The 25978-nt window shown below is 35.7% G+C and overlaps 1 protein-coding gene across 9 annotated transcripts in view; it reads left to right on the forward strand.

Annotated features, from left to right (window-relative positions):
- BIRC6 (baculoviral IAP repeat containing 6) overlaps nucleotides 1–25978 on the forward strand; it is a 218531-nt gene that overhangs the window by 176222 nt on the left and 16331 nt on the right. For 8 of the 9 annotated variants that reach the window (XM_032881852.1, XM_032881858.1, XM_032881856.1 and 5 more), the window contains 6 exons: nucleotides 440–650; nucleotides 13746–13891; nucleotides 14590–14700; nucleotides 19831–20048; nucleotides 21682–21843; nucleotides 24559–24636. In XM_032881852.1, the coding sequence (XP_032737743.1) occupies nucleotides 440–650; nucleotides 13746–13891; nucleotides 14590–14700; nucleotides 19831–20048; nucleotides 21682–21843; nucleotides 24559–24636 (926 nt within the window). Of the gene's footprint in view, nucleotides 1–439; nucleotides 651–10824; nucleotides 10998–13745; nucleotides 13892–14589; nucleotides 14701–19830; nucleotides 20049–21681; nucleotides 21844–24558; nucleotides 24637–25978 lie in introns of those variants that run through there. The other variant, XR_004385497.1, reaches the window with a different exon arrangement.

A 25978-nucleotide genomic window follows, 5' to 3' on the forward strand; every position in this document is an offset into this window, starting at 1 on the left:
GGCCACGATCTCTGGGATTGAGACACACATGGGGCTTGGACTCAGTGGGGACTTTGCTTGAGGATTCTCTTCCTCTCTCCCTCCCCCTGCTCGTTCACTCACTTGCTCTCTTGCTCTTTTTCTCTCAAATAAATAAATCTTAAAAAAAAAAAAAGATCTGAGTAGAAGCAGGGCATCTGGGTGGCTCACTCAGTTAAGTGTTTGACTCACGATTTCAGCTCAGGTCATGAGATCAAGCTCCCATATTGGGCTCCACACCCAGCGGTGCATCTGCTCGAGCTTCTCCCTCTGCCCCTCAGTCCTGCTCACATACGCATTCTCTATCTCTCTCTCTCAAAATAAATTAAATCTTTAAGAGAAAAGATCTGAATAGAAGTCACATGGCTGTAGACAGACTTTTATATTGTCCATGTTCTCATTTTATGCTTTCTTCTTACAGTTCTTGACATGGCGAGACATGTGCCACTCTATCGAGCTCTGCTGGAATTGCTCCGGGCCATTGCTTCTTGTACGTCCATGGTGCCCCTACTGTTGCCTCTTTCTACAGAGAATGGTGAAGAGGAAGAAGAGCAGTCAGAATGTCAAACTTCTGTTGGTACATTATTAGCCAAAATGAAGACTTGTGTTGATACCTACACCAACCGTTTAAGGTAGTATACTTGGTTCATTTCTCTTCATTGTGTCCCCTGTCTTTTTTTTAAATAGCTTTGTGGGTTTTTTAAAAGGACATATATTGATTAAACACACCTGCATACAAGCAAGATCTAAAACTACAAAGAAAAAGTATCCACCAAATCCTATACTCAGAATCATTTATTCACAGTGACTTACCAGACTTCTCCTTGTGCAGTCTTAGAGCTATAAGTATGGAGTTTATCTTAAATCCTGTCATCCTGTACATGTGACACAGATGGATACTAGTCTTAGTCAGTATTGGTGCCAAAGACACCTTTCAGTGCCAGTAAATACATATTGGCAGATATTGTTCTTCATACTTCCAGTTACACATTGTTTGTAGATGCTGTATTTTACTTAACCATCTACTAGTGGACATTTGGGTGATTTTCAGTTTATAACCTCGTATATAATCTTTTGAGGCTTGTAGAAATCACCCAGTAGATTCATAGAAATAGAATTGTTAGGTTTATGGATTACTTGTGTTTCATTTTGATACCTGCTGTTATTCATGCTGTAATCTTTTTAAGAAGTGAGAGGATTCAGTATTTATTTGTTGTAGTTATAATAAAGTTCGTATTTATCTTCTTGGTAAATTTAATTGTTCAGTGAATTTTTGGCTTAAGTTTATACCTCATTAGATCCAGATGTTGAGTTAACAAAAACTCTTTTAAGAAATGCAGTCAACCTTTCTCTTATCTTAGCAGAATCTGTTCAGTGGTTGTGCATTTTATGTAAATTCTGATTTTTAAGGCATTTATACTGCCAGTGGAAATTCACTCTTTTGTCACTGGTCTTTTGAGTCAATTAATGTTCTTTAGCATCTTTATATTTGTTCTACCTATTCTCACTTATTTTTTTAAGATACTAAAATTTGAGAAACACATCAAATGATGGCAGATAACTAGTCACTGAAAGAATAATTTTTTTTAGGGAGAAATCAGCGCTGCAGTAATTCTAACTCTCTTAGTTTATTATATATATCACTTTAAAAGCTAATGGCTCACTGCCAAGCAGTTAGGGATCATAAATTGGATAAGGCATTAAAAAAAGAGCCACTTGGTAGAAACATGAAAAGCTGTAGATTCATTCAATACTTATCCGGGAAGGACAAAGGTAAAGGTATATAATCTTTGATAGTTAGATTGTTTATGTTGTAGAGAAGAGAACATTTTGTATGGTCCCACCCTTCATCATGGCAAAAATCTAACTGGTAAATAGGCAGCCGGCATCCCTAAAAATAGTGTCCTGTCAAAATTGAACTGAAGGTCTAATTTTCTAATTGGGCTAATACTCCCTGAGAAACTTCTAATTGAACATCCCATCTCTTTACCCTGGCCAGCTCTGTTCTTTATTGTACAACAAACCTGCAGTTCTTGACAAAGCAGTTAATATAAAGTATACAGAGCTTTGAAATTGCCCTTGTGTATTTCTAGGGGAATCTTGCCTTGTGTTTCTGTACCTCATCTTCCTGTGTTTTGAGGTGTATCAGTTGATAACAAAATTGAAAATTTATGAAACCTTGAGTGTTTTTTCCCAGGAGTATTTTATTTCTTAGATAAAAAAATGTGTGACAATTTGGAATGTAGTCATAATTACCACTTTAATTAAAAAATCACAAATTTATGGTGCATTAATGTGAAAATAAGACCATTAAAATAAGAACAACTGTTTACATTATGTATTTCCTTAATCTATTATTTCTGTTGGATCCTGCAAAAATGGAGTTACAGTGTTTTGAATTCTAAGGTAATTATGGAAGACGGTTACTGCAGGAAATGGAATTTGTATATTTAAAGCACCTTTTTTGTTGCTTTCCTTAAGTTAATATATTTCCTGCTTCTATAACATACATCGTATTTTTAAAAAGTAAACTTGACTTCTGTCTAATATATTGATTATAAAAATATAATTTCATTTAGAGGCTAACTGAGTTTCATTTAATTGGAGCCTTTTGTTTTTCTACTTTTTCTGCTGGAAAAAAATTATCCTTCAAATTCTTTTCCTTCTTCAGTAAGAAAAGTAGCACTTCGCACCTCTAAAGTCTGTACCAGTGAAACATACATATAAAGATTGTAATGACTGTTCACAGCTCACTTTATTTACATTATTTTATCTCTGGTGACTCTGTACAGTAACTATTTTTAATAAATGTTTTAGTAATGAAGAAACAATGATAGTGAGTTTTACGTTAGGATTTGAATATTCTTATCAGGATTGTTCATGATATCTATTGTTTTATAGCATCTGTTAGAAAAAACCAGCAAAGACATACATTTTATAAAATCACTACTTGCCTTTTGAGGTTTGACACATTGAGAGTTCATTTTCCACTTCACAGAGAGAGGGGATAAAATCTTTTCTCTTCCAACCTGTCAGGACTTAACAATGTGTTTCTTTTCATTATACTAGAACTCTAATAAAGTGAGCAGTGTAGTCCAGTTTCCTTTTAGTGTTTATACCTACAGCAATCGGCTAAGTTCAATTTTAACACTATTTGAAAGTATGAAATTTCCCTTCCCCCCGCCTGCCCAGCCCAACCCAACTGTATTTTTTAATACAGGATTAAGGATACTCTTAAGAATGGTCAGGGCAAATATATTTTGTTCATTGATCACTTTTAAGATATGTTTCATTGTATTAGCAGGGTTTGGAGATGTGACTTTAGAAATAATGTGTAGGTGTATCTCAGAAAATTTTTACATTATTTTTGTCTCTGCTCTCAGTAAGAAATGTAAGGGTGAATAAAGTACATCTTTTTAGTCTAGTTTTTTAGTATAGTTTTCCTTTTTTTAAAATAAGAGCAAGTTCTTGTTTGCTAATTATGTTTAATCTTCCTTTTGTGGATGAGACAAATGAGAGTTTTGTCCCAGTATTGAAAGGAAGTTCACTCTCCTGTTGGGAATAATCCGATCGAGATTATTCTGTCCCAACTCATTTTGATCTCAAAATTCAAACAATGAAGGAGATTGTATGGGTAGGCTGACTCTCCCGCAGCCATGCTAGAAACCTTCTGTCAGAGGAGACAGAAAGATACTCTTAAGAAACTGAAGAGGCAGATCATGTACCTGGCTATTACCTAATTTGTACGTTAGACATTGTGATTATATTTAGATAGGGGAGAGCTGGCTTGGTCACAAGAGCATGCCTGATTTGTTCATTTAACAGATGTGTATTGAATGTTCATGGGAGCATAGTAAGAAAATTGGGGCCTTCTTCTAAGGGACTGACAGGTAAATGGGGTTAACAGTAACTCGACAGTTTTAATTACACAGTACAGGGCATATTAGAAGTAGACGACATTACTGACTAATCAAACCTAATTTAGAGACCTACAGAATAAGTAGGAATTACCTAGATGAAGTGGGGCAGGGGGCTGGTATACCAAACTAAGAATAATGTTAGCAGTGAAAGAAAGTATCACATATTCAGGGAAACCTAAAGAAATTTTGTATGACTTGGATATAGTATATATATGGGTGGGAGATGAGGCTAGAGAGGAAAGCAGGAGCTCAAAGGTGAAAGGGGTATATTTGTAGTTAATTGCTCTTAAGAGTGTGATAAGCTCCCGAAAGGATTTCAAAGATCTGATCAGATTTTCATTACCCAACTTTCTATGTACTCAAAGGCTTGAGCAAGGATGACTGCTTAGGGGCACCTGGGTGGCTCCGTTGTTTAGCAGCTGCCTTCAGTGCAGGTCATGATCCCGGGGTCCTGGGATAGAGCCCTGCATCGGGCACCTGCTGAGCCGGGAGCCTGCTTTTTCCCTCTCCCACTCCCCCTGCTTGTGTTCCCTCTCCTGCTATGTCTCTGTCGAGTAAATAAATAAAACATTAAAAAAAAAAAAAAAAAAAAAAGAATGACTGCTTAGAGGAGGAGCTAAAGTTGTTGCCATGGCGGCGCAACAATGGAATGACTTGTATGCCTCTTAGTTGTGTAAATACTGAGTTTTTGCTATTGTGTGTATGAGATATAATTATAGATGCATGCATACGTCCATGCACACACATACATACATCTGAAAAGTAGCTTCTGAATTTTAATTTTTGAAATAGACTCTAAGGCATGTTTCATATTTCCTTCAATCATAATTATACCTTAATAAAATGATTATCTCTTACGGGTGGCGATAGTTTGATGATTGGTGTAGTACTCCGATGGAGTTCATATTTAGTATAAACCAGAACACCACTTAGGGAGTGAATGTAGTACTCCTAGTTTATGATATTCACTGTCCAAATTTTATTAAGAGCTTCCTAAAGATGATACTATTTTAATATTCTTTTATTCATGATTCTTTATTTTTACTATCCATCACCTTTCCTAACCCGTCCTTTCAAGATTCACAATGTGTAACTGCATAGAGCTCATTTGAGTCCCGTGGGTAGCATAGATGAACTGATTAATACTCCTATGGACTGATTATTAGTAAGCATTTAGATTAAGGTAAATTAGGAATAACGTTCCTTTTAGAGGCACAAAGGAATAGGCAAAATTGTATCACTTCAGAACAGAGAATTTTATATTCAGCGTTTTCCAACTCTTGCCTGAAATAGACAAGATGAAAGGTAATTAGTCATCAGGATTTTTTCAGGAATCTGTTTTTTAAAAGACAGATGACATGTTTTCTACCTTAGTTGTATATCAGTTTGAAAGCAGCTGTGCCTGTAAGGTTAAATATAATTCTCCTTAGGCCATTTTCTTCCATGGTCTGTCACTTGAAACTTAAATAGTATTGGAGCATTCCGGGAGGCTTTCATCAGCAAATTTTGTACTTTTTCGTTTTTCATTTGACATTTTTGGTAATAGTTTCAACAAAATTGAGGAGGTGGTTAATTAAACTGTAAATATTGGTTCTGTTTAACTTTGCTTCCAAAATATACGGTAGTTTGTTACTTTATTTCACAGATACTGTTCAAAACCCACCTTAGTAATCACTTCAGTAGAAAGAACAGTGGACTTCCAAAATGATGAAGAGCTCCATTTCCTTTGCTTGTCCACAGCCATCCAAGGCACCTGTGAAGAACAAAGAGTTGAATATTTATGCACACAGGACTTACACTCTAAGTGGAATTAACTCCCTTGGTGAATTTTCCTCATTCATAAGTTCTCCCTCTTTCTGGTGCCCTCAGTGTACCAGTACTAACCCTTTCTTTCTTGCCAGTTGCAGAAAAAATTTACTGGCTTCTTGTTTATTTTACCCACAAAGTCTTAATTTCTGGCTTTTTTCTTCAGTGTCATGATTTAATGATTTTTGTGCTTAATACTTTTTAATTTTACCTACAAGCAGTGGAAAGAAAGAGTTCCACAGAGACAAAAGAGAACTAGAGAGATGGTGAGAAAGCACATTGAGAACAAGAGAGCATATCACATAGAATGCAAAGACGCATGCAGAGTATCAGAGTTACCGACAGCCCAGAGACAGCCTGTGATTAGATGTTCATTGATGCATAAGTCCAGACTCACTGCCGCTTAATTTTATACCAATAACAAGGGGTCAGAATCAGATGAAAATGAATTTCCATACCTGTCAGATCAATGACTTGGGCAGGCAGAACACCACAGTGTTTCTTACTTTCCTTTTGTTCTGCAGTTAGAAGTAATTTTGAGTAGTGTAGTATCTGTGTTTTGGGCTCTGTGCTTGTATTGATTTCCTTTCTTTTTTCTTGAGAATTATATAAGCTGCTTTAAATTGTAGGGTAAGTTATAGTAGATATATAGTAGCATATAGGTATATAAAAAATACATGGAGGTAATATTATAACCTTAATTCTCTGTAATACATATAGTTTCAAAATTTCGCAGATATGTCCGTTTTCCCTGCTCAGAGCAGTAGGCAAGAAATATTCTTGTCGTTTGAGAATGAAACCACTGCTTAAAAGAGTTTAACATGAAAAACTTAGCAATAGGTTATAAATCTGGCCTGTTGCTCCCCAGTCTCCTGATGTCTGTGATCTTCATTATTAAAAACAAAACTTTAATGAAGAAAGACAAGTCAATTGACCATTACTCCAGATATACCATTGCTACCTCTGATCAGAATAGTTCACTGATCACTTAGGCTTCATGTGTGTAGAATGGCTAGACTTGAGGCTTAGCTGGTTCTTGAAAAACACATTGATCAAATGCCAAAATACAATTTATTCTATGATTTAAATGATTAAAAAAACTCATAAAAAATTATAAATTGACTTTATACTTCTGTCTGTGTAGCATCACATAACAGTATGAGATTATTATTCCTTATCAGATCACATTATATGAGCTTTATGTATCAGGACAGTGTCTATCATCTTAATCCCAAACAATATTTCAAGCACTCTGAATTATTGCAGAATTTAAAGTATCTTGCTAAATAAGATTTCGTTTGTAACAAGTTAAAAAAGATTAGCCTGTAACAAAAAAAGATGAGCTTGTAACAAATCTTGGGCACATCACAACCTGTCCCATATTACCTCTAGGTTTCAGAGCTGTAGGGAACTCTCTGGGGTTCAGGTAGCTCGGGTCCTCCTTTCTTTTAATGAGGAAAACAAGGTGTGATTTGTTTTAGGTCCTCTGATGCTTAATGGCAGAGCTCAATAACTCGTACCTTCTCTGTCCCAGTCAAATATATTTAGCTACTGTTACATGCAAACAATGAATCATGGAATACTACATCAAAAACTAATGAAGTACTATATAGTGACTAACATAACATAATTAAAAAATTAAAAATAAAATTAAAAAAATACATTTATCCACTAAATTAAACTTAACTCCCAATAACAATTCAGTATGTGCATCAGTGAATAATTAGAAAGTGGGAAGGTGACGTGTTTCTGAGCTGGCTTTACATACTTATGACGCATGATTTTTTTTAATGTTAACAGTGAAGTTTTTGCTTTTAATAATTATAAAACTATGTACAATAATGCAAATTCCACAGAGTTTTTCTGCTATTTCCTTTTACTCATCTTTTTTCATTACCCTAAAGAATTTTCAAGTCATGATAGGCCATTAAAAGGCAGCATATTTCATTAGCTATGCATAGCATTTGAGTTATGCCTAAGTAGTAATTACATTACTGAAGTAAGCCTAAGCCTCACTGTTTTTTGGTCTCTCTAGTACATGAGCAGGGAGCAACTTTATATAATTACCACTTAGGTGAAGAGTGAGTCAGCTTTACTCATTAGATGTTTTTCTTGCTCAAAAGAATGAATAAAAAACACTCCTGAAAATTTCTTGGTTATTGATATATTTGTCCTCCACTGTCTTTTAAGGCTGATTTGGTATCAGTTTGCATAGATTAGGGCAGTGGGTAGGTGATAATATTGTTTTTTCTATGTTGTAAAAGAAGCCTCTCCCCACCCTGTTAATTTTCCATTTCCTGAATTTTATTGCTGTCTTAATATACCTTTTTATGTCTAGTATCTTTAACTGCCTTGTCAAGAAAGAATTAGGGGTGCCTGGGTGGGTGGCTCCGTCGGTTAAGCGTCTACCTTCAGCTCAGGTCATGATCCCAGGGTCCTGGGATTCAACCCCCCTTTAGGCTCTCTGCTCAGTGGGGAGCCTACTTCTCCCTCTCCCTCTGCCATTGCTGCCTTCCCCCCCAGCCCCCACCACTATGCTCTTTCTGGAATAAATTTTTTTTTTAAAAGAAAGAATTTATATAGGAATACTTGATATTTAAATATCTGAACCTAGGTGGCTGTCCACTAAGTCTCCCACTCTTGATTACTGCTCAGCCCCTAATCTCAGAGTTATGAGATCGACCTCCACATCAGGCCCCATTCAGCAAGGAGTCCGCTGGAGATTCTGTCCTTCTCCTTCTCCCTCTGGCCCTCCCCCCACTTGCTGGCTCTAAAATAAGTCAATAAATCTTTTTTTTTTTTTTGAAGAATAAGCAAAAATACACCCCCACACACTTTATGACTGATCATTGATCAGCATTTTATTATAGACTTCAGCATGAAAGAGCTTGAAATCATCTTACCTCTATTAATAAAGGGATGGGTAACATAATACTTTAGACACACACATATATATGTATGTATATATGTGTCTGTACACACACATATATAAACTTATACATAGACATACACATATAATCATTTCCACTTGAAATATAATTGTCTACTGTGAAAATTCAATCTTTTGCCCACAAAATAGTCACACTGTGAAGATGTGACCCCTTCCGCTTTTACATACCAATCCTGGCGAAATTCAGTTTCTGCTGGCTCTTCCATTCCAGCCTGTGTTCTCTCAGAACAAAGTGAGACTGTAGCCATAGTAGTTTGGTTTCACTTTTGAGTAAGTGTGACACCTCACAGCTTCCTTGGAGCAGGAACAAAGGCAGTTATTTTATCTTTAATCTTCTATATGGACTTCTGATTCCAGTAGGCAAATAATCTTATGTAGTATACTTCTCTGAAAATTTGAAAGAGGGACTTCTGTCGTCTAGTAATGTGAATCGCTAATGCGGACGCGACACAGATGCCTCTGTGCTGAGAGTTCAAGGTGCTGTGGACATGGTACTCCTCTTTAGCAGCGTGGACACAGCCGTGCTTCATTGCCGGTTTGCTTAGCTAGCCCAAAGCATCTTCCTGGTGCAAAGAAGTTCATCATATTTAAAAGTACCTGAATTCTCTTGTAGAAATATCCAGTTGCCTTTTATCTAAGCACTAAGATTTAGTTGACCTCCTGCTAAAAAGGTCTATTTTTTTTTTTATCAGACTCTCTTCCTATAACTGCTTTAAGCTAGTCCGCTAGGGCTTCAGTCAGTTAATAAAGAATTTCAGTACCACTTTTGTTTCTTTTGGAAAAGAAACTTTTGTTTCTGTTGGAAAACATTTCCTAGTTTCTCCTCTTTTTCCTCTATCTCTAACACCTACAGAACCATCGAGTCCTGGTTTCATAACCAGGAAGCATTTGTTGTAACCATACATATACACACACATATATTTTTTTTATTTTTTTTTTTTAAGAACTTGAACAGATTTAGTAGTTCATCAGTCTTTTACTTGGTGATGGAGACAGCAATACTAACATTTATTTTTTACTATCTTTATTTGCCTCCATTGGATTTTCCCTTAGTGAAGCATATTGTTTGTGGCTCTCCATTCCATAGTAGCACACAGTACCTTCATTTTGTCCTGTGATACTTAATCTGATCTAAAAATTATATTTTTATCTAACCTAGAAATCAAGATTTATTTTTAAAGGCTTCTCATACCTCTCTTTTGAATATTTCCTTCTCTTACAGTACTCATTTATGCTTTCCAAGATAAGGAAGATTTTATTTTCAATTTTAAATCAAATTGGAAACTAAAATTGATACTTACCATTTGGAAAAAGTTTAAATAAAAACAAAAGGGAATCAGTTAAAAACTAAGCTTTAGGCTAACAGTGAAAAGCATTCCTCTTACATAGGTCTTCGCTCCACTTGTGCATTTCAAGAATTATTTTCATATTTTCTGGAAATAATTAGAAGCAAATATTTCTCCACAGTAATATTTTTTAAAATCTTCCTGCTTACTTTTAATCTTAAATTTGTTTCGGACTTTAATCCCTGCCAAAGAGCTTTAGAACTATGGAGTATTATATGATGCATTGGTTTACAGAAAAATGTAGAACTTTCATTTGCTTACAGTTTTAGAATCTTCCTCTAAGATGCTAATAGTTCTGGAATCTGGACATGTCAGCATGTTGTCTACAGATTACTTCTTCAACATGGTTCTACTTTTAAAATGTTTATTTCAATTGTGTGATAGTTTTGACTTCAGAATTTGGAGTGCAGGGAATGGAGGTGATCTTTCCTAATGTTCTACCAAGGAAATAGCTATATTAAGCTATTTTCAGTTTATAGATTATAAAAGAAGATAATTCTGATATTTTGCATTTAGTCTTAACAAAAATCCAACTTATTTTGGGTGATAGTGTTAGCAGAAGCAGGTCACTATAACTGAATGTTTGAGTTACGGGCTTTTTTCTTTTGTTTTTACAAGAAAGGTTTACCCATTCTGCTCACATCCTAGTTCAGATTATATGTCGCAGAGCCAACATTTGCTAATTTGTTAGCCATTTAGTTGGAATTCACAGCATAGTGGAAAATGTTTGCAGATAATTCTGTGCAATAGTAGAAACTTCAGTTGATTCCTCGTATTTCTTCAGGGCAGTGATCACAACCAGATTCAACGTATGCACAAAGCAGCGGATACCATGGTAGCGGCCGTCGCTGATTGCTTTTACCATGTTGGATCCATTGTCAGTCTCAGAGACCTACTTCCAGCTAGGTGCCTTGAACTCAAATAGCTTTTCCCACAGACTTCAGGATGTGAGCTAAGGTATGGCCTTTTTTCATGAGCTGGGCCTACATATGGGTTGACAGTAACCTGCAACTTTTATAGAGAAGAGACTGCTGGCTGTAGTTTAATACTAGACAATGACTAGTTGTAGTCCTCGTTAGGCAGGGAGTGTGTGTTCTTCATAAATTTGAAGTACTCTTGCCTTTTGGACATTATCCCTTTTTCTCCTGTATGTTTTTGTCAGGAAGATGATTCATAAAAATTTCTCATTTGAACCTGATGTAAAGGTCTAGAATATATCTGTTTTATGAGTTAACCGGTATCTTCAAAATGAGATATACAAGAACATCTCTTTCACACATCTGATGTAAAAAATAATACTTTTCAAACTTTTGTAAATTTTTGCCCTTCGTTAACATTTTTTTTATTTGGTGGTGAAAAAATATAAAATTTACCATCCTGACTATTTGAACTGTTTTAATAATAGGAATGTCTCCTACTAATCATCTTTTAAAAACTAGAATTAGGAAATTGGTATTCATGTGTAGGGCTTGAAATCTGGAATGAGTACTTTTTCCAAGCGTAACTTGTTCTAAATTGCCCTGATGCAGTGTGCTCTCCATGCCAGACATTCTTATTTCTTCAAGGAGAAAATACCCTAATTCTGGAAAAATGAGCTTCACTTCCGTATCTTTCTTCTCTGCTTGGCAAGATGTGTTTCTGAAGTGAAATCTTCATTGAGCACACAGTGGCTTAACTGTTGATGACGGGTTTTAGGAAACCATCTTTATTTTATTATGGCTATAACGATAACTCTTCTGGTTTTTTTCACACTACTTACTGTTGTTTTCCTATTACAGCCAGTAGCCCTATTAAGAATTTTTTAAGCCCTGGTATTAGAGGGAGAATCATTTACAACTGGCAGGGAGAGAGAATCCTTTTAAATTCAAAAGGAGTACTGTCAAGCAGCTTATGCACTTTTCTTGGCCCTCGTTGTTTGTCACTGATTGTGAATAGCTCTTGGTAAATTCAGAAATTGAGAATCTGTTTGGGCTTATCTACCAGAATTTTATCTTTAAGAAAATTAGCAGACAGACTGTTAAGCTTATAAACTCAACTTTATTTCATAGCTATAAAAGACCCAATAACTTACTTGATTCTAACATTTAAAATGCCTGCTATTTCAGTCTTAAAACATTTATTCACTCTATTTTCCTTACATATACATGCAAACATAGATGTTCATATACACGGGTACACATGCAGGAGTTGATGACTGAAATAGTGTACCATATAACATCTGCCAAATGGTCCTGAGTGGCAAAGGAAAGTTGGCCGTGTGTTCTCTGTGACTTCTTGTACCTCAGGGAAGATAAGAGCATAAGAGAAAAGGCAGTAACCCAGTAGACACATTAAGTTAAGTCATCTTACCAGGTTAAGCAATATATACCTTATAGTTAAAAATATCTGTGGATACTAGTTTTTTTTACACACTATGGGGATTAATTCAGAACACATGCATAATACTATATATGTTTACCCTTGCTACCCATCTGAGTGGCACTTCTTAATGTACCTCTTACTGTCTCCCTAAAATTAAGCTCTGAATTGCTTCTGAGCAGATTTTTTACTTTGTGATAAGGAACAGTTCATTTATACATAAATAGCAATATCATTTTGTTAAGGACTCTTCTACCTTCTGTTAATCTTTGTATAGTCTCTAAAGCTCCATGCCCACTTTGTGAAATACTGTTTTAATAAAATTGCCAAGTCGTTTTCTTGGTAGGTATACAACTAGAAAAATAAGTGATATGGAGTCTAGATGATACCTTAGCATGAATATTTTAAACACCTTTATTTATATGTGATTTCAGTTTATATTATTTATTTAATGAATTAACAAATATGTAAATGTTAGTATACATGGTGTAAATTTTTAGTATCTAAGCAATAGTGTAATGATTATTATGTAAATAATATGTGCTGAGAGTAAATAGAAAAAAAGGACATTGATACTCGTTATTTTCAGTGACTTCTAAAATTATGTATTCATCTAGAAAATTTAAAGAAACATTTTGATGCTTTAGAGACTGAGACATTGTTGTAGTACATCCTGTTATTATATAAAATTTGATAAAAGGTTGGGTACATTTTAGACCCTGACTAGGGAATGCCTCTGAAATGATATGCCCTAAAACTTAGTGTAAAATACAGTTTTGGTGTATAAAAGCACATTATATTTAAATCCCTAGCAGTGAACCTGCATTTTACTCTGGGATAGTTCTTTTATTTTTCCCCTTGAGAAGTAACACACTTACTCTGAGTGAAATACAAATACTATTAAAGTGAAAAACTACATATGGTCCTTTGATTCCCAAGTCTTAGAAGATGAGGATAGACCTCTCTCAATTTTGGATAGTAGAAGTGACTTCTCTACTTCTAGGTATTTATAAATACTGTAAGTTACTATAAAAGTGTGAATCCAAGGACGTATCAGGTATCTGGGTCTTCTTACAGTAGGGTATTTCTATAGTGTTTGTTTGTTTGTTGCATTTGAAGTGAAAACCTACCAAAAACTATTTATTATACCAAGCATTATTGTATGACTTTAAAAGCAACAATGAATATAGTTTAAACTATTTCTGCTATATATCATATGTGTGTCAAATGAAATGCACATTATCCTTTTGATTTTTAACCACTTTTTGGCTTATGGAGGTACTTATTTTTCAATCCTAAAATCCTAATTTTCCTTGCATTTCTTTCCATATTTAAAAAAAAATCCAGATCTAAAAGGGAAAATATTAAAACAGGAATAAAACCGGATGCATCTGATCAAGAACCGGAAGGACTTACGCTGTTGGTACCAGACATCCAGAAGACTGCTGAGATCGTCCACGCAGCCACTACCAGTTTGCGGCAGGCCAACCAAGGTACAGCACTGCCCCTTCTCTGCGACTTTTCTTTTGATCTGGAGATGTTTCATTTACTTCTGAAACTGCCTCTCTCTTTCCTCTGTGGTAATGGTTTTCAAGCAAGTTCCTTTACCTAAAAATTTCATTGCCAGGTTTTCAAGTTAATCATGAATAGTCTCTAATTTTAAAATATTTATTTCTATTATGTATGATTACTAATTTATTACTATTATGTATGATTACTAATGTACTAGATTCGGTAGGCTACCAACATATATCCTGATTTTCTCTCCTTCCTGTTGAGAGTTGTGAAATTGAAAAATGCCATCATTTTGGATAGGAAATGATGGATAGGAAAGAGCACTGAAGAAAGTGTGTCAGAATGTATTCAAATCGGTATTTTCGTGTCTTAGCAATAGGAGATATAAATAATTCTCTATTATCTGTTGTTTTACTTCTATTTTGCCTGATTAGATAAAACTAATTAACATTTTAAGAATTTAAGTTTTAAAGTTGGTAAGAGTTTTAGCCCTCTTAGTTTTATTTGTGAAATAGAAAGAAATCTTTTATTCTTAAATGAGTACAATAGGAAGATAATTGTGAAGAATTGGGTAACTTTTTGGAATTCAGACTTTGAACTCTTGAAGTTAATTGTTTTTGTCTTAATCTTTTAAAATGTATGCTTATGTTATTTATCTTGAAATATTAAATAACAGAAAAAAAACTAGGTGAATATTCAAAGAAGGTGGCTATGAAACCCAAACCGTTATCAGTATTGAAATCACTTGAAGAAAAATATGTGGCTGTTATGAAGAAGTTGCAGTTTGGTAAGTTGAAGTTTTAATCTTTGTTTCTTGAGATCTCCTTTCACATTGTGTAATAGTGCTACTGAAATGTTTTCGCTCTAGTGAAGTAAAGATTTTGAAAGTTGCTTGTACCATGAATCATTCATATCCTGGGTATATGTGTGTGTGCACCTTATGTATAGAGGAGGTATATGTGCACACACATGCAAAAATTTTTATCTTTTTATCTCTGGAATTATATATTTTTAGTTATATTTGGGGAATCATGATTCTTTAGAAACCAAGGGGGGACATGAAAACCCAAATCAAATGACTAATGAACAGACAGAAAGTGGTTTTCTTTCTTTAAGACCTCTCCATTTCTTTATATCTTGGCCTGAAAGAAGCTAGACCTGGGACCTTGAAGTAAGTCTGTTACTGTTGCTGCTTTAGAATTCCATGAGATTTGCCTTTGGAAAATACAGTTATGTAGAGTTCACTTGTAGCCTTTCCTATTCCAAAACTCTAGACAAGTAAAGACTGAAGAAAAGAGCCTCTCAGTCTCCCCCATAAGGTGATAGTTAGCCTATAAATAAACAGTAGAATTCTAAATTTTGGTGACCATTGTTAACTGCTGTTGTCTCTGCCTTTTTCCACCCTTGAGAACCGGTGAGCCAAAGGACTTGAACTGTATGAAAAAGAACACTAAAGCAAGAGTAAAAATACATAGATTTTTGTCATACTGTCTTTGAAACTTCTGTATAAATCATTTAGCTTTTGCTCTACCTTACCACCCAGAGTTGCAGTAAAAATCACATGTAGTAATATATCTGAAAATGATAAAGCACTCAGGCAGACCTTTGAAAGGTCTTGTTCATCATCTTAAAATCGGAAGAATTGCAGTGAAGTGTATATACTGTTATTCAGAAAGAATGTAGCAGTTTTGCCAAGGGATCCATGTTTCTGGATAATTGTGCCAGCCGTTGTGGGTTGTGACCATTTTGTTTAATAAACACTTGAATTCGGGGGCTCCGAGTTGCTCATTTGGTTAGGTGTCCAACTCTTGTTTTCAGCTCAGGTCATAATCTCAGGGTCATGGGTCAGGCCCCTCACCAGTTTCACAGTCAGCAGGGAGTCTGCTTGAGATTCTCTCTCCCTCTCCCCCCACACTCACGTATGTGCAAGTGTGCATACGTGCTCTCTCTCTCTCTCTAATAATAATAATAAATGATAAATAAACCTTTAAAAAATAAGTAAACACTTGAATTCAGGAAAGTATAATAACTATAAATGATTACAAAAGTAACAGAAATACTGTCTGCTGTAATTTTACTTATTTATTTATTTAACAGACAGAGATCACAAGTAGGCAGAGAGAGGGGAAGGGAGAAGCAGGCACCCCGCTGAGCAAGGAGCCCGATGCGGGGCTTGATCCCAGGACCCTGAGATCATGACCTGAGCTGAAGGCAGAGGCTTAACCCACTGAGCCACCCAGGTGCCCATCTGCTGTAATTTGAAAGTTACAAGACACCAAGAATAAATGCTATACAAATACGACATGAATCATAGACCTCCTCCAAGGATCATCATACAAAGGAATGATCAGAATTACTGGGAAAAGCCACACACATAAGGATCAAGTATGATGTTTATAGCCACAATCAGTATCACAGTTAGCAGGGAAAGGATTCTCAGAGTTTAAATGGACTTAAGTTTTTAAATCTCTCGAATCAAAGCCTTTGTGTAGTTATAATTTAATTAATGTATTTTGTTGCAAATCTTTTTAAAAATTAAATTCACTATATGATGTAGAATAAAACGCTGAAGTAGACTGGAGATATGTCAAGAGTTGTCAGTAGCATTGCATTAAAACGAAATGATATATACCTCCACCCATTTCTCAGAAAGCAAAAATCTGATGTTAGATGGGTATATCTTTAGCTTCACATTTCTATATACTTTTCACTTTGTGACCGCCTGTTTTCCATAAAAACATTCCCCTGTTCAGTTCCCCCACCTCAGATTCAAAAGCCTGAAGAAACTTTTTCTGCTTCGTTATTGAATATCTAATTGTTTTTATTCTGAATGAGATTTAGTCTGTGAGTTTCCCCAACTAGGTAACAATGCATACCTACCAAAACCTTTAATGTCTATTTCTGGAATGGAATTTTGAACTTCAACTCAGTGGACAGTAACTTTGTTGGGAAACCCCTGAAAGCATGCTTAACTTAAAAATAAATCCTGAAAAAAACTGAGAGCTTTCTAGTGTGACTCTGGTAGATATGTCAGAAGGACATCATTTGGTTGCTTCCCACTCAATGCCATTAGACGCAGCACTAATACTTGCTGGAACTATAGAAAGAGGAAGAAAAAGTGGTCCATAGTCCTATTTCAAGATTTTAAATAGCATTTTATAAACTACATACGATTTGCTCTTACTTCTGAACTTTGGATTTACTGATCTTTAATAATTCAAAGATGCTTTGGATATAACTAGATTTATTCTGCTTTTTGGGTTCTTTATTTTGTTTTTTTGTTCACTATTTTGCTCTTCTTTTGGGTTATTTGCAAACTTTCATTTCCTCTTCAATGTTTAAGATATTAGCCAGGAATGGGAGGTGTCAGGAATAAGGTAGTAGAGAGAGAAGAGATAATTCTTCTAACCAAAACTTAGTTTACTTTTACTTGGGAAAACATTCTTCCTAGTGGGCAAAAATTTATATAGATTGATTTATTTTATATATATGAAGAGCTGGTTTGGGCTCTAGAAATCTTTTAAAAGTGATCATTTTTTCTCTTCTGTTGTTACTGTTAAAGTCTATAAATCCTGTAAAGACACTGTGGGATATAACTATCATTTGTTTTCTGATATTGTACAATACCATTTTTATTTCTCTTAAAAATTTTCCATAATCTTTGCAAAGTAGATTTCTCCTTTGTACTTTAATTAGGGGTTTGGTTAGTTTCTGATGATATTATGGTCTTTTGCCTCACTCATTTTGACTCTCTAGTCCATTCCTCTACTCTGTTAATATGATCTGGTTTTTGTTTGTTTTTAAATAATACTTGTGAAGAAATATTTTATTGGAAATTCCTTTTTGTAATTATTTATGACAAGTAGTTTGCTTGGTTTATATGAATTTGATTAATAAGCATTACGAAGACAGTTTATATCTTTTTTTGGACTCTGGTTAGTTTCTATAGGATTTTATCAGATTATTCCATATTATTTATTTCTTGCATTAAAAATTACTCCCAGAATTAGGTGCTTAAAATGTTTATTAACTTGGGGTGCGTAGGTGGCTAACTTGGTTAAGCATTTGCCTTCATTCGGCTCAGGTTATGATCCCAGAGTCCTGGGATGGAGTCCCACATCCGGATACTGCTCAGCGAGGAGCCTGCCTCTCCCTTTGCTTGCTGCTCCCCCTGCTTGTGTGCTCTCCGCTCTCTCTCTGACAAACAAATAAAATCTTTAAAATAATAAAAAATAATAAAATAAAATGTTTATTATTGCACTATTTCCATGGGTCAGGAATTCAGGAATGGTTCAACTCATTGGTTCTGGCTTAGGGTCTCTTACAAAGGTGCTGTCAGAATATTGGCTGGAGCTTCAGACAAGTGAGAACTTGAGTGGCTCTGGGGGCTGCGCTCTCACGCTCACTCCTGTGACTGTTAATAGGAGGCCTTAGCTCCTTGCCGTGTGGGCCCCTCCGTAGCACCTCCTGAGGTCTTCACACATTGTATCTAGCTTCTCCGAGTGAAAGTGCAAACAAGAAGCCACACAAGGCCTTTTATTTTTTAGTTCTGGAGGTTGTATACTACTGCTTCTCCTTTATTCTTCAAAAGTAAGTCATTAAATCTAGTTCATATTCAAGGAAAGGGTAATTAATTTCTACCTTTTGACAAGGTTGTCAAAGACACCCTTTGTAAAAGTATTTTTTGGGATAAGATTTTATTTATTTATTTAGCGAGCACACGTGCATGCATAAGTAGGGGGAGGGGCAGGGGGAAAAGAAGAATATCAAGCTGACTCCAGGATGAGCGCAGGGCTTGATGTCAGTGACCCTAAGATCATGACCCAAGCTGAAACCAAGAGTCCAACACTCAACCGACTGAGTACCTAGGCACCCCTAATTGAATATTGTAGTAAATTTTTGGTATTAGTAGACCCTGGTCTCTTATCAGTGTATGTGGAAAAGTGTTCCTCCAGGCATGGGAATGGGCTCTTGTATTTCTGGTGGACTGTTGTTTAGAAAATTCAAAGGACATTTATCTCTGTAGTATGTGAAAGGCAGTGGTATTGGGCAGATGAAGTTAACTCCAGTTCACAAGTTTACTGACAGGAAGTAATTTTGCTGTGATAGTACATTTGATCAGTAACAGTTATATGTACTGTATGATAAAGTCAGTTTTCAGCATTTCTTCTTAAATTAGATTCTACTCATGTAGAACTTATGAATAGTTTCTACAAGAATTCCACCAAAAGTTTCTTTATCTCTCTGAAAGATTTGTTTAAAAAAAAAAAAAAAAAGATTGTGGCACTCTTGTTTTAAAAATATTGAGGGGCACCTGGGTGGCTCAGTGGGTTAAAGCCTCTGCCTTCAGCTCAGGTCACGATCCCGGGGTCCGGGGATCGAGCCCCGCATCGGGCTCTCTGCTCAGCAGGGAGTCTGCTTCCTCCTCTCTCTCTCTGTCTGCCTCTCTGCCTACTTGTGATCTCTGTCTGTCAAATAAATAAATAAAATCTTTAAAAAATATATCATTTCCTGCTTTTGCTTCCATTATGTAGTTCATTTATCCAGCAGCAGGTATGACATAAACATGTCTAGTTGCTGTGTTCTCAGTCTTCTGCATTTTGTGGGGCTTTAATTTTTTTTTATTTGCGTATATTAGCACACGATGTTATGCTAGTTTCAGGTGTACAGCAGCGATTCATGATCTCTGTACCTTCTGCTGTGCTCACAAGTGTATTGTGAGCCATTGTCACCACACAACGCTGTTCCGGTCTCGCTGACTGTACTCCCAGTGCTGTGCTTCGGTCCCCTCTGTTTGGGGCAGAAGAAGGGCTAGTGGTGTCTTTGTGATTTTTGTCATTATAACAACTATCCTCCATTCTAGTTCTTTCTTCCTTTTTTTTTTTTTTTCAGTGTTTTTTTCTTCTTCTTCTTTTAGATACATTTGAGATGGTTTCTGAGGATGAAGATGGGAAATTGGGTTTTAAAGTAAATTACCACTACATGTCTCAGGTGAAAAATGCAAATGATGCAAACAGTGCTGCCCGTGCCCGCCGCCTTGCCCAGGAAGCCGTGACACTGTCAACCTCACTGCCTCTTTCATCCTCTTCAAGTGTGTTTGTGCGCTGTGATGAGGAACGACTTGACATCATGAAGGTAGAAGAAAACAGCTGTTTCTCTGTCTCTCTGGCTAATGTCATTATTCAAATATTCATACAAAGCAGTAGAAATAGCATGAATTTTAATAAATCAAAAAAAAATTCTGTTGACCATTTTGGCTATTAATGAAAGGAGTCCTTTTTTAATATTAGAGTATGTGTATGAGACTGCTCTTCAAAATGATTTAAAAGAAAATACCAAAATGCCTTCCTTGAGTAGAGGTTGTATGCGGCCTATAGTTTTAAGAGCTTAACCTCAAAGGGTTCAAAGCTGGTCAGTAGAAAAGAGTCATAGGATTTCTTCCTTGTCATCCAAGATATTTCTCTTGTGTTATACTATCAGTCTTCAAAATTACTCTTTTTTTTTTCTTTTCTAGGAAATTCATGTATTTACAGAACCATAATATCTATGAATTAAATAGTGGTAGTACAGTAATAAATCACTGCACCTTTATGTTTTAACACTGTGGGGGTCTGGCCTTAAGTTCTAAGCCATTGCTGCAGTAAGAAAATTATAAAGATTAGACACCCAGCAGGGACAGGAAAGGTGGCAAGCCTTTCTTTACATTTGTTATTTTATTCGGGGTTACATAGTCTGTCTTCCTTAGATACACAGCTGTGACTATTGACACATTGATTTGAAGACCTTTTCTGTTTGCTTACATTTTTGTTTTGCTCTTTTGGATAATTTTTCAGTAAAAATCTCATAGACTTCACCTATTTGACCACATTCTTACCTGTTCCTTGTTACAAACAATAGCCAAATACAGAATGATTGCCTCAGGAAGTATTGTTATCACTAAGTGGGCCACATAAGTTCGGACTTGTGACTTTGACTCTGCTAAACATTATGCTGTACCTAAATAAAAAAAGCCCAGCATGGGGCTCCCAACCATAAATCAGAGTTAGCAGATCGAGATTCTAGTGCCACCTGCCTCCATGCAGAGCTATTCAGGACCAGAGGCTTTGCTGCTCAGACCTTGCACAATTAGTATCTGCTGATCAACTTAAACAAAATTCGTTAAATAATTCTGATACTCACTCTTGGGTTCTCTGCTATTTTTTAGATTACTAATAACCCTACAGGAAACACCTGTTCTCTCAAAACCTTTTTATCCTGACTTGTTACATGAGAACTTTTTTTAACTGCTTGACTCATTATCCCAGAGAAAAATATTTTAAAACTAAGTTACTTCTCAAATGTTAACTTATCTGAAGATGTATTGCAGAAAATTACCCTCTACCTTTTGGATGTGATAATGAGCATACCTTTAATCCCAAATTGTTAAATACTATAGAACATATCGTGAAGGAAAGCTCTCAGAAAAATAGTAACTTAATATTAAAAGGTATTTGATATTAAGGTAAGCTTTCCTGCTGCCAGTAAGGCATCTTTCTTTTAATAGCCCATTTTCACCAAAACTAAATAACTTTAATCCTAATCTAAAACCATTTCCTAGTTATGTTGTTATTTTTAACTTTTTAACCTCATTTTTAACATATTCTGGTAGAGCTGTATGTAGGATGTAAGAAGGTTGTCCTTACTTCGTGTTGGATTGTGGTTTTCTAAATTGCAAGCGGTGTTTAGGAAGAGTAACTTGCACTTTTGTGTATTTGTACATGCATACCAGGTTCTGATAACTGGTCCAGCAGACACCCCTTATGCGAATGGCTGCTTTGAGTTTGATGTATATTTTCCTCAAGATTATCCCAGTTCACCCCCTCTTGTGAATCTAGAGACAACTGGTGGTCATAGCGTGCGATTCAATCCAAACCTTTATAATGATGGCAAGGTAATGTAATTTCAACCTTTTTTGTTTCTAATGCCAAAGTATTGTAACCAAAGGTTCTTTATAATTTAAACAAAATTTTCTTTTGGTTATCTTCTTTCCGAGAGTTACCTGGCTTTCTTCATGCTTCTCTTTCCTATATGCAAAGATTAGCCTGAGGAATGAGAGAGAAGGAACCAAAAAGGGCAGAAACACAACAGTGTTGAGAAGCACTTATAGTCTTAAGAAGTTACTGAGGGACTAACTTACTCAACATATTCCTTGGCCAGTTGAGAGCTTTCTTCACTCAGGAGGTAGTAGAGCCAAATGTCTGTCTTTACCTCTCACCTTCTTTTACTTTCCATATCTCCAGTTCCAGTTACCTTTTCACAAGTGCCTCAGGATAGTTGAATGCCAAAAGCATCGTCCTTGTCAACTCTGTATTCCTTTTTTGCATATCATCATTTTTTTTGCTTTCATAGCTATCCATGTTTTCCATGATACATATAATTGTGAACTTATTTTTGACATTTATGTTAAAATGTTTTATATTTTTTAATAAATAGGAAGATGCATTCTGTCTAAAAAAGTTGACCAGGAGGTGTAATAAAAAAGCATTTCATATGACAATAAACTTCTAAAATTAGATTTAAAAGAACAATCATCACTTCCCAAACTAATTTTAGATAGCTTGATGGAATTTCAGCAGTAAATTCCATGCTGGACATATTTCATCCTTAAAAATTACTGAACGATCAGAAGAAATTTAAGACTTCATAAGCAGACAATTCTTTGATGATATGAGAGGAGCAAGTGCTTGAAGTTGATCTGGTTCATTAAAGGTAGACTAAATTTTCCCTTGGTTTTGTCTTCATCATAAATTCAGATCATAAAAGTGGAATTCGCTTTGTGAGTTTATTGCAGAAGATTTAATCAGAGATAGACCTTACTTTCTTGGAAGAGCAAAGAACATCTCTTTTATCACTGAGCAGAGAAGAGGATACAGCAGTGTTGACTTACTGAAGAGGGCACTAGACTCCGAATAGAGTTTAAGTGTAAAATGTTAAAATTTATTTAAGAAATTACTTCCTTAAGACATGGGGCACCTGGGTGGCTCAGTGGGTTAAACCTCTGCCTTAGGCTCAGGTCATGATCTCAGGGTCCTGGAATCGTGTCCCACATCAGGCTCTCTGCTCAGCAGGAGCCTGCTTCCCACCTCCCTTCTCTACTAGTGATCTCTCTCTCTGTCAAATAAATTAAAAAAAAAAAAAAAATCTTTAAAAGATTTAATGGTGTAAGGGCTCCTGGGTGCCTCAATGATTTAAGTTTCAGACTCTTAATTTCTGCTCAGATCATGATCTCAGGGTCATGAGATTGAGCCCCATGTCCGGCTGTGCACTGGCTGTGGAGCCTGCTTAATATTCTCTCTCTCCCTTGCCCTCTGTCCCTCTCTCCCCCCCCCCCCCCCCCCCCAAAAAAAGGACTTAATGGTATAGAGAAGCAGGTAAGGGCCTGAGAGTTGAATATCTTGAATTATATAATCTTTGCTATATTGTACACTAGAAACATTTAACCTTGGATTCCAGATCTCTAGGTAGGAGTAAGAATACCTGCCATTGGTAGTCACAGGGATGCTCTAAAAATGAAATGTTGGACATTAAGTACTAGTATTAGTACCTTTAGTAATAGTATACAAGGTTATTCAGATACAGGTCTCTTAAAATTTTTAATGAAATTGTGTCCTAAATGAATAATGTATTTTGCATTCTTGCTGTCACAGGATGATTGCAAGAATAGCAAGGAGATAGACTTCTCTGCTTTATTAAGGACCACTTATTTTCCAAGTCTGTTGCCCGTTTTATGACACTGTTAGTTTACAAGTACAGATAAAATGTCCCCAGTTCTGTTTTTCCAAGAGTGACTTCTTCTTAACCTTCTGTTTAGCAGATAGTTTGAGTTCATTCTTGCTGTCTGAGGGAACCAGGTATCTGTGTTGTAAAGTTTGTTGTGAGGAACCCAATAGATAGATCCTCAAGGCCCTTTCAGGGGTCTGTAAGTCTTCCTCCTTGCAACTTCATGTTTATGTAAAGCTAGATTTTATCCAGAGACTTCAACCAAAACAATATATTGTAACAAATAAAATGTAGAGGCAGATGAGCAGTCAGACCTCTTCTATTAAACCATATCCATTTTGAAGTTTTACAAAACTTAGAGGTTTTTTTGTTTTGTTTTGTTTTTAAGATTTTGCACATTTATTAGAAAGAGAGAGCACAAGTAGAGGGGAGAAGCAGACTCCTCGCTGTGCAGGGAACCTGTCTCGAGGCTCCATCCCAGGACCCCAAGATCATGACCTGAGCTGAAGGCAGACAGTTAACCAACTGAGCTACATAGGTGCCCTGAGGGAGATTTTTTAAATGTAAAATGGTACTACTTTTTCCTACTGAAACTTTTTAAAAGGTTTGGCAAAGAGTTATTTTTCACTGAAAAATACATTATTAAATGTTAACATTTAATAGGTGCTGTTTCATTTTTCATTATGAAGGAATTGAAATGCCATACAGATTTGGATCACATCTGAAGATGACAATTTGTTATGACAGACTGACCTTTAGTGTTTTGTTGGGGGACATAAAACTGAAGTACTGTAACATGATAACGTTTCAATTTTGCTTCTAGTTGTAACAGTTTGCTTTTAAAAAGCACTCACTTCTGTTCATGCTTTCTTCCCTTCTTCCTCAGGTTTGTTTAAGCATCTTAAATACATGGCATGGAAGACCAGAAGAGAAGTGGAATCCTCAGACCTCAAGCTTTTTGCAAGTAAACACATTTCTCTGAGTTTCACTTAGAAAATAAAAAACTATCTATGTTTAAAAAACCAAGAATAAACATATTAAACTAAACAAAGCTATCCTAAATAGCTTATAGGTGAACAGGTAGTACAAGTGTCATCTCACCTGGAGTTTAGAATCGTAAGTTAGGGCATAAGACAAAAGTTGCACTTTACCAAAATTAGCTTTGAAAAAAATTCCTGAGTTGCTCTTAAAGTACACCATGGTGCAAAAAGATGACATAAGACAGATAATTTTCTCCCATCTCCCAGTCACTTACAAGGCTTAAACTCACATGAGTAGAATTATTAAACTACTAGTATTATAGTTTCTTCCACATATAATATGGTTTTTCTGTAATCTCCTTAATAATGGGACTCACTTGACGTTCAGAAGCACTGTCCTAGAATTCATAAAACTTGGGATTGAAGCTCGTATTTTGCAGAGCATTTTACAAACGTATTTCATAGTCTTGAATTGTGGAAATTAATTTCCACATACCACTTGAACACATAATACATTATATAATATCCCATCGAATGCTTTCTGTTGATGCTTTACCCCACTAGTTCAGAATCCCAGCTAAGAGATAGACTGGGAAGCATGTTAATAACATGAATTAACTTTTTCCTTGTTTATTGAGGAAGCAAAAACAAATCATTACTGCTCATGACAGTTTAAACTCACCTTTAAAATTTAGTCTTTAAGAGAAACCACCATGAATTATCCCCAGATGAACCTACCCTGAAAAGATTCTTCCTCTGCACTCTTAGTTTGAATTAGGAAAAGAAGATATGAAAAATAATGCCTTAGGAGGTCACTTTTTTGGTTCTCTGGGAAGACTTTGCAGTATCCTCATGAATTAAGAAGATACTAGCAAGGGGCACCTGGGTGGCTCAGTCAATTAAGCATCTGACTTTGGCTCTGGTCATGATCCCAGGGTCCTAGGATCAAGCCCCACATTGACTCCCTGCTGAGCGAGGTGCCTCCTTCTCCCTGTCCCTGCTGCTTGCTGCTCCCTTGCTTGTACATGCTCTCTCTCTCTGTCAAATAAATAAATAAAATAATTAAAAAAAAATAGTACCAATTATTTTTCCCTTTTTGTTAATGTCGAGACCAAGGTACAAAGTTACATGATTCATGCAGAGACCTGTAAGAAAGCTACTAGAATATTTCTATCAAGTTACTACTACTTCATTTTAGAAATGATTATTTCAATTCGATTCTAAAAACCTTAAAATATTTTTTTATGTGTATACTACTCTTGTCAACACAAACTAAGCTTATGATCAGTTTTACTACAAAAGGAAATTCAGAGATATGCTATTTTT

The sequence above is a fragment of the Lontra canadensis genome, unplaced genomic scaffold (genome assembly GCF_010015895.1).
Source record: "Lontra canadensis isolate GAN:19392208 unplaced genomic scaffold, GSC_riverotter_1.0 scaffold78, whole genome shotgun sequence".
Classification (NCBI taxonomy): Eukaryota; Metazoa; Chordata; class Mammalia; order Carnivora; family Mustelidae; genus Lontra; species Lontra canadensis.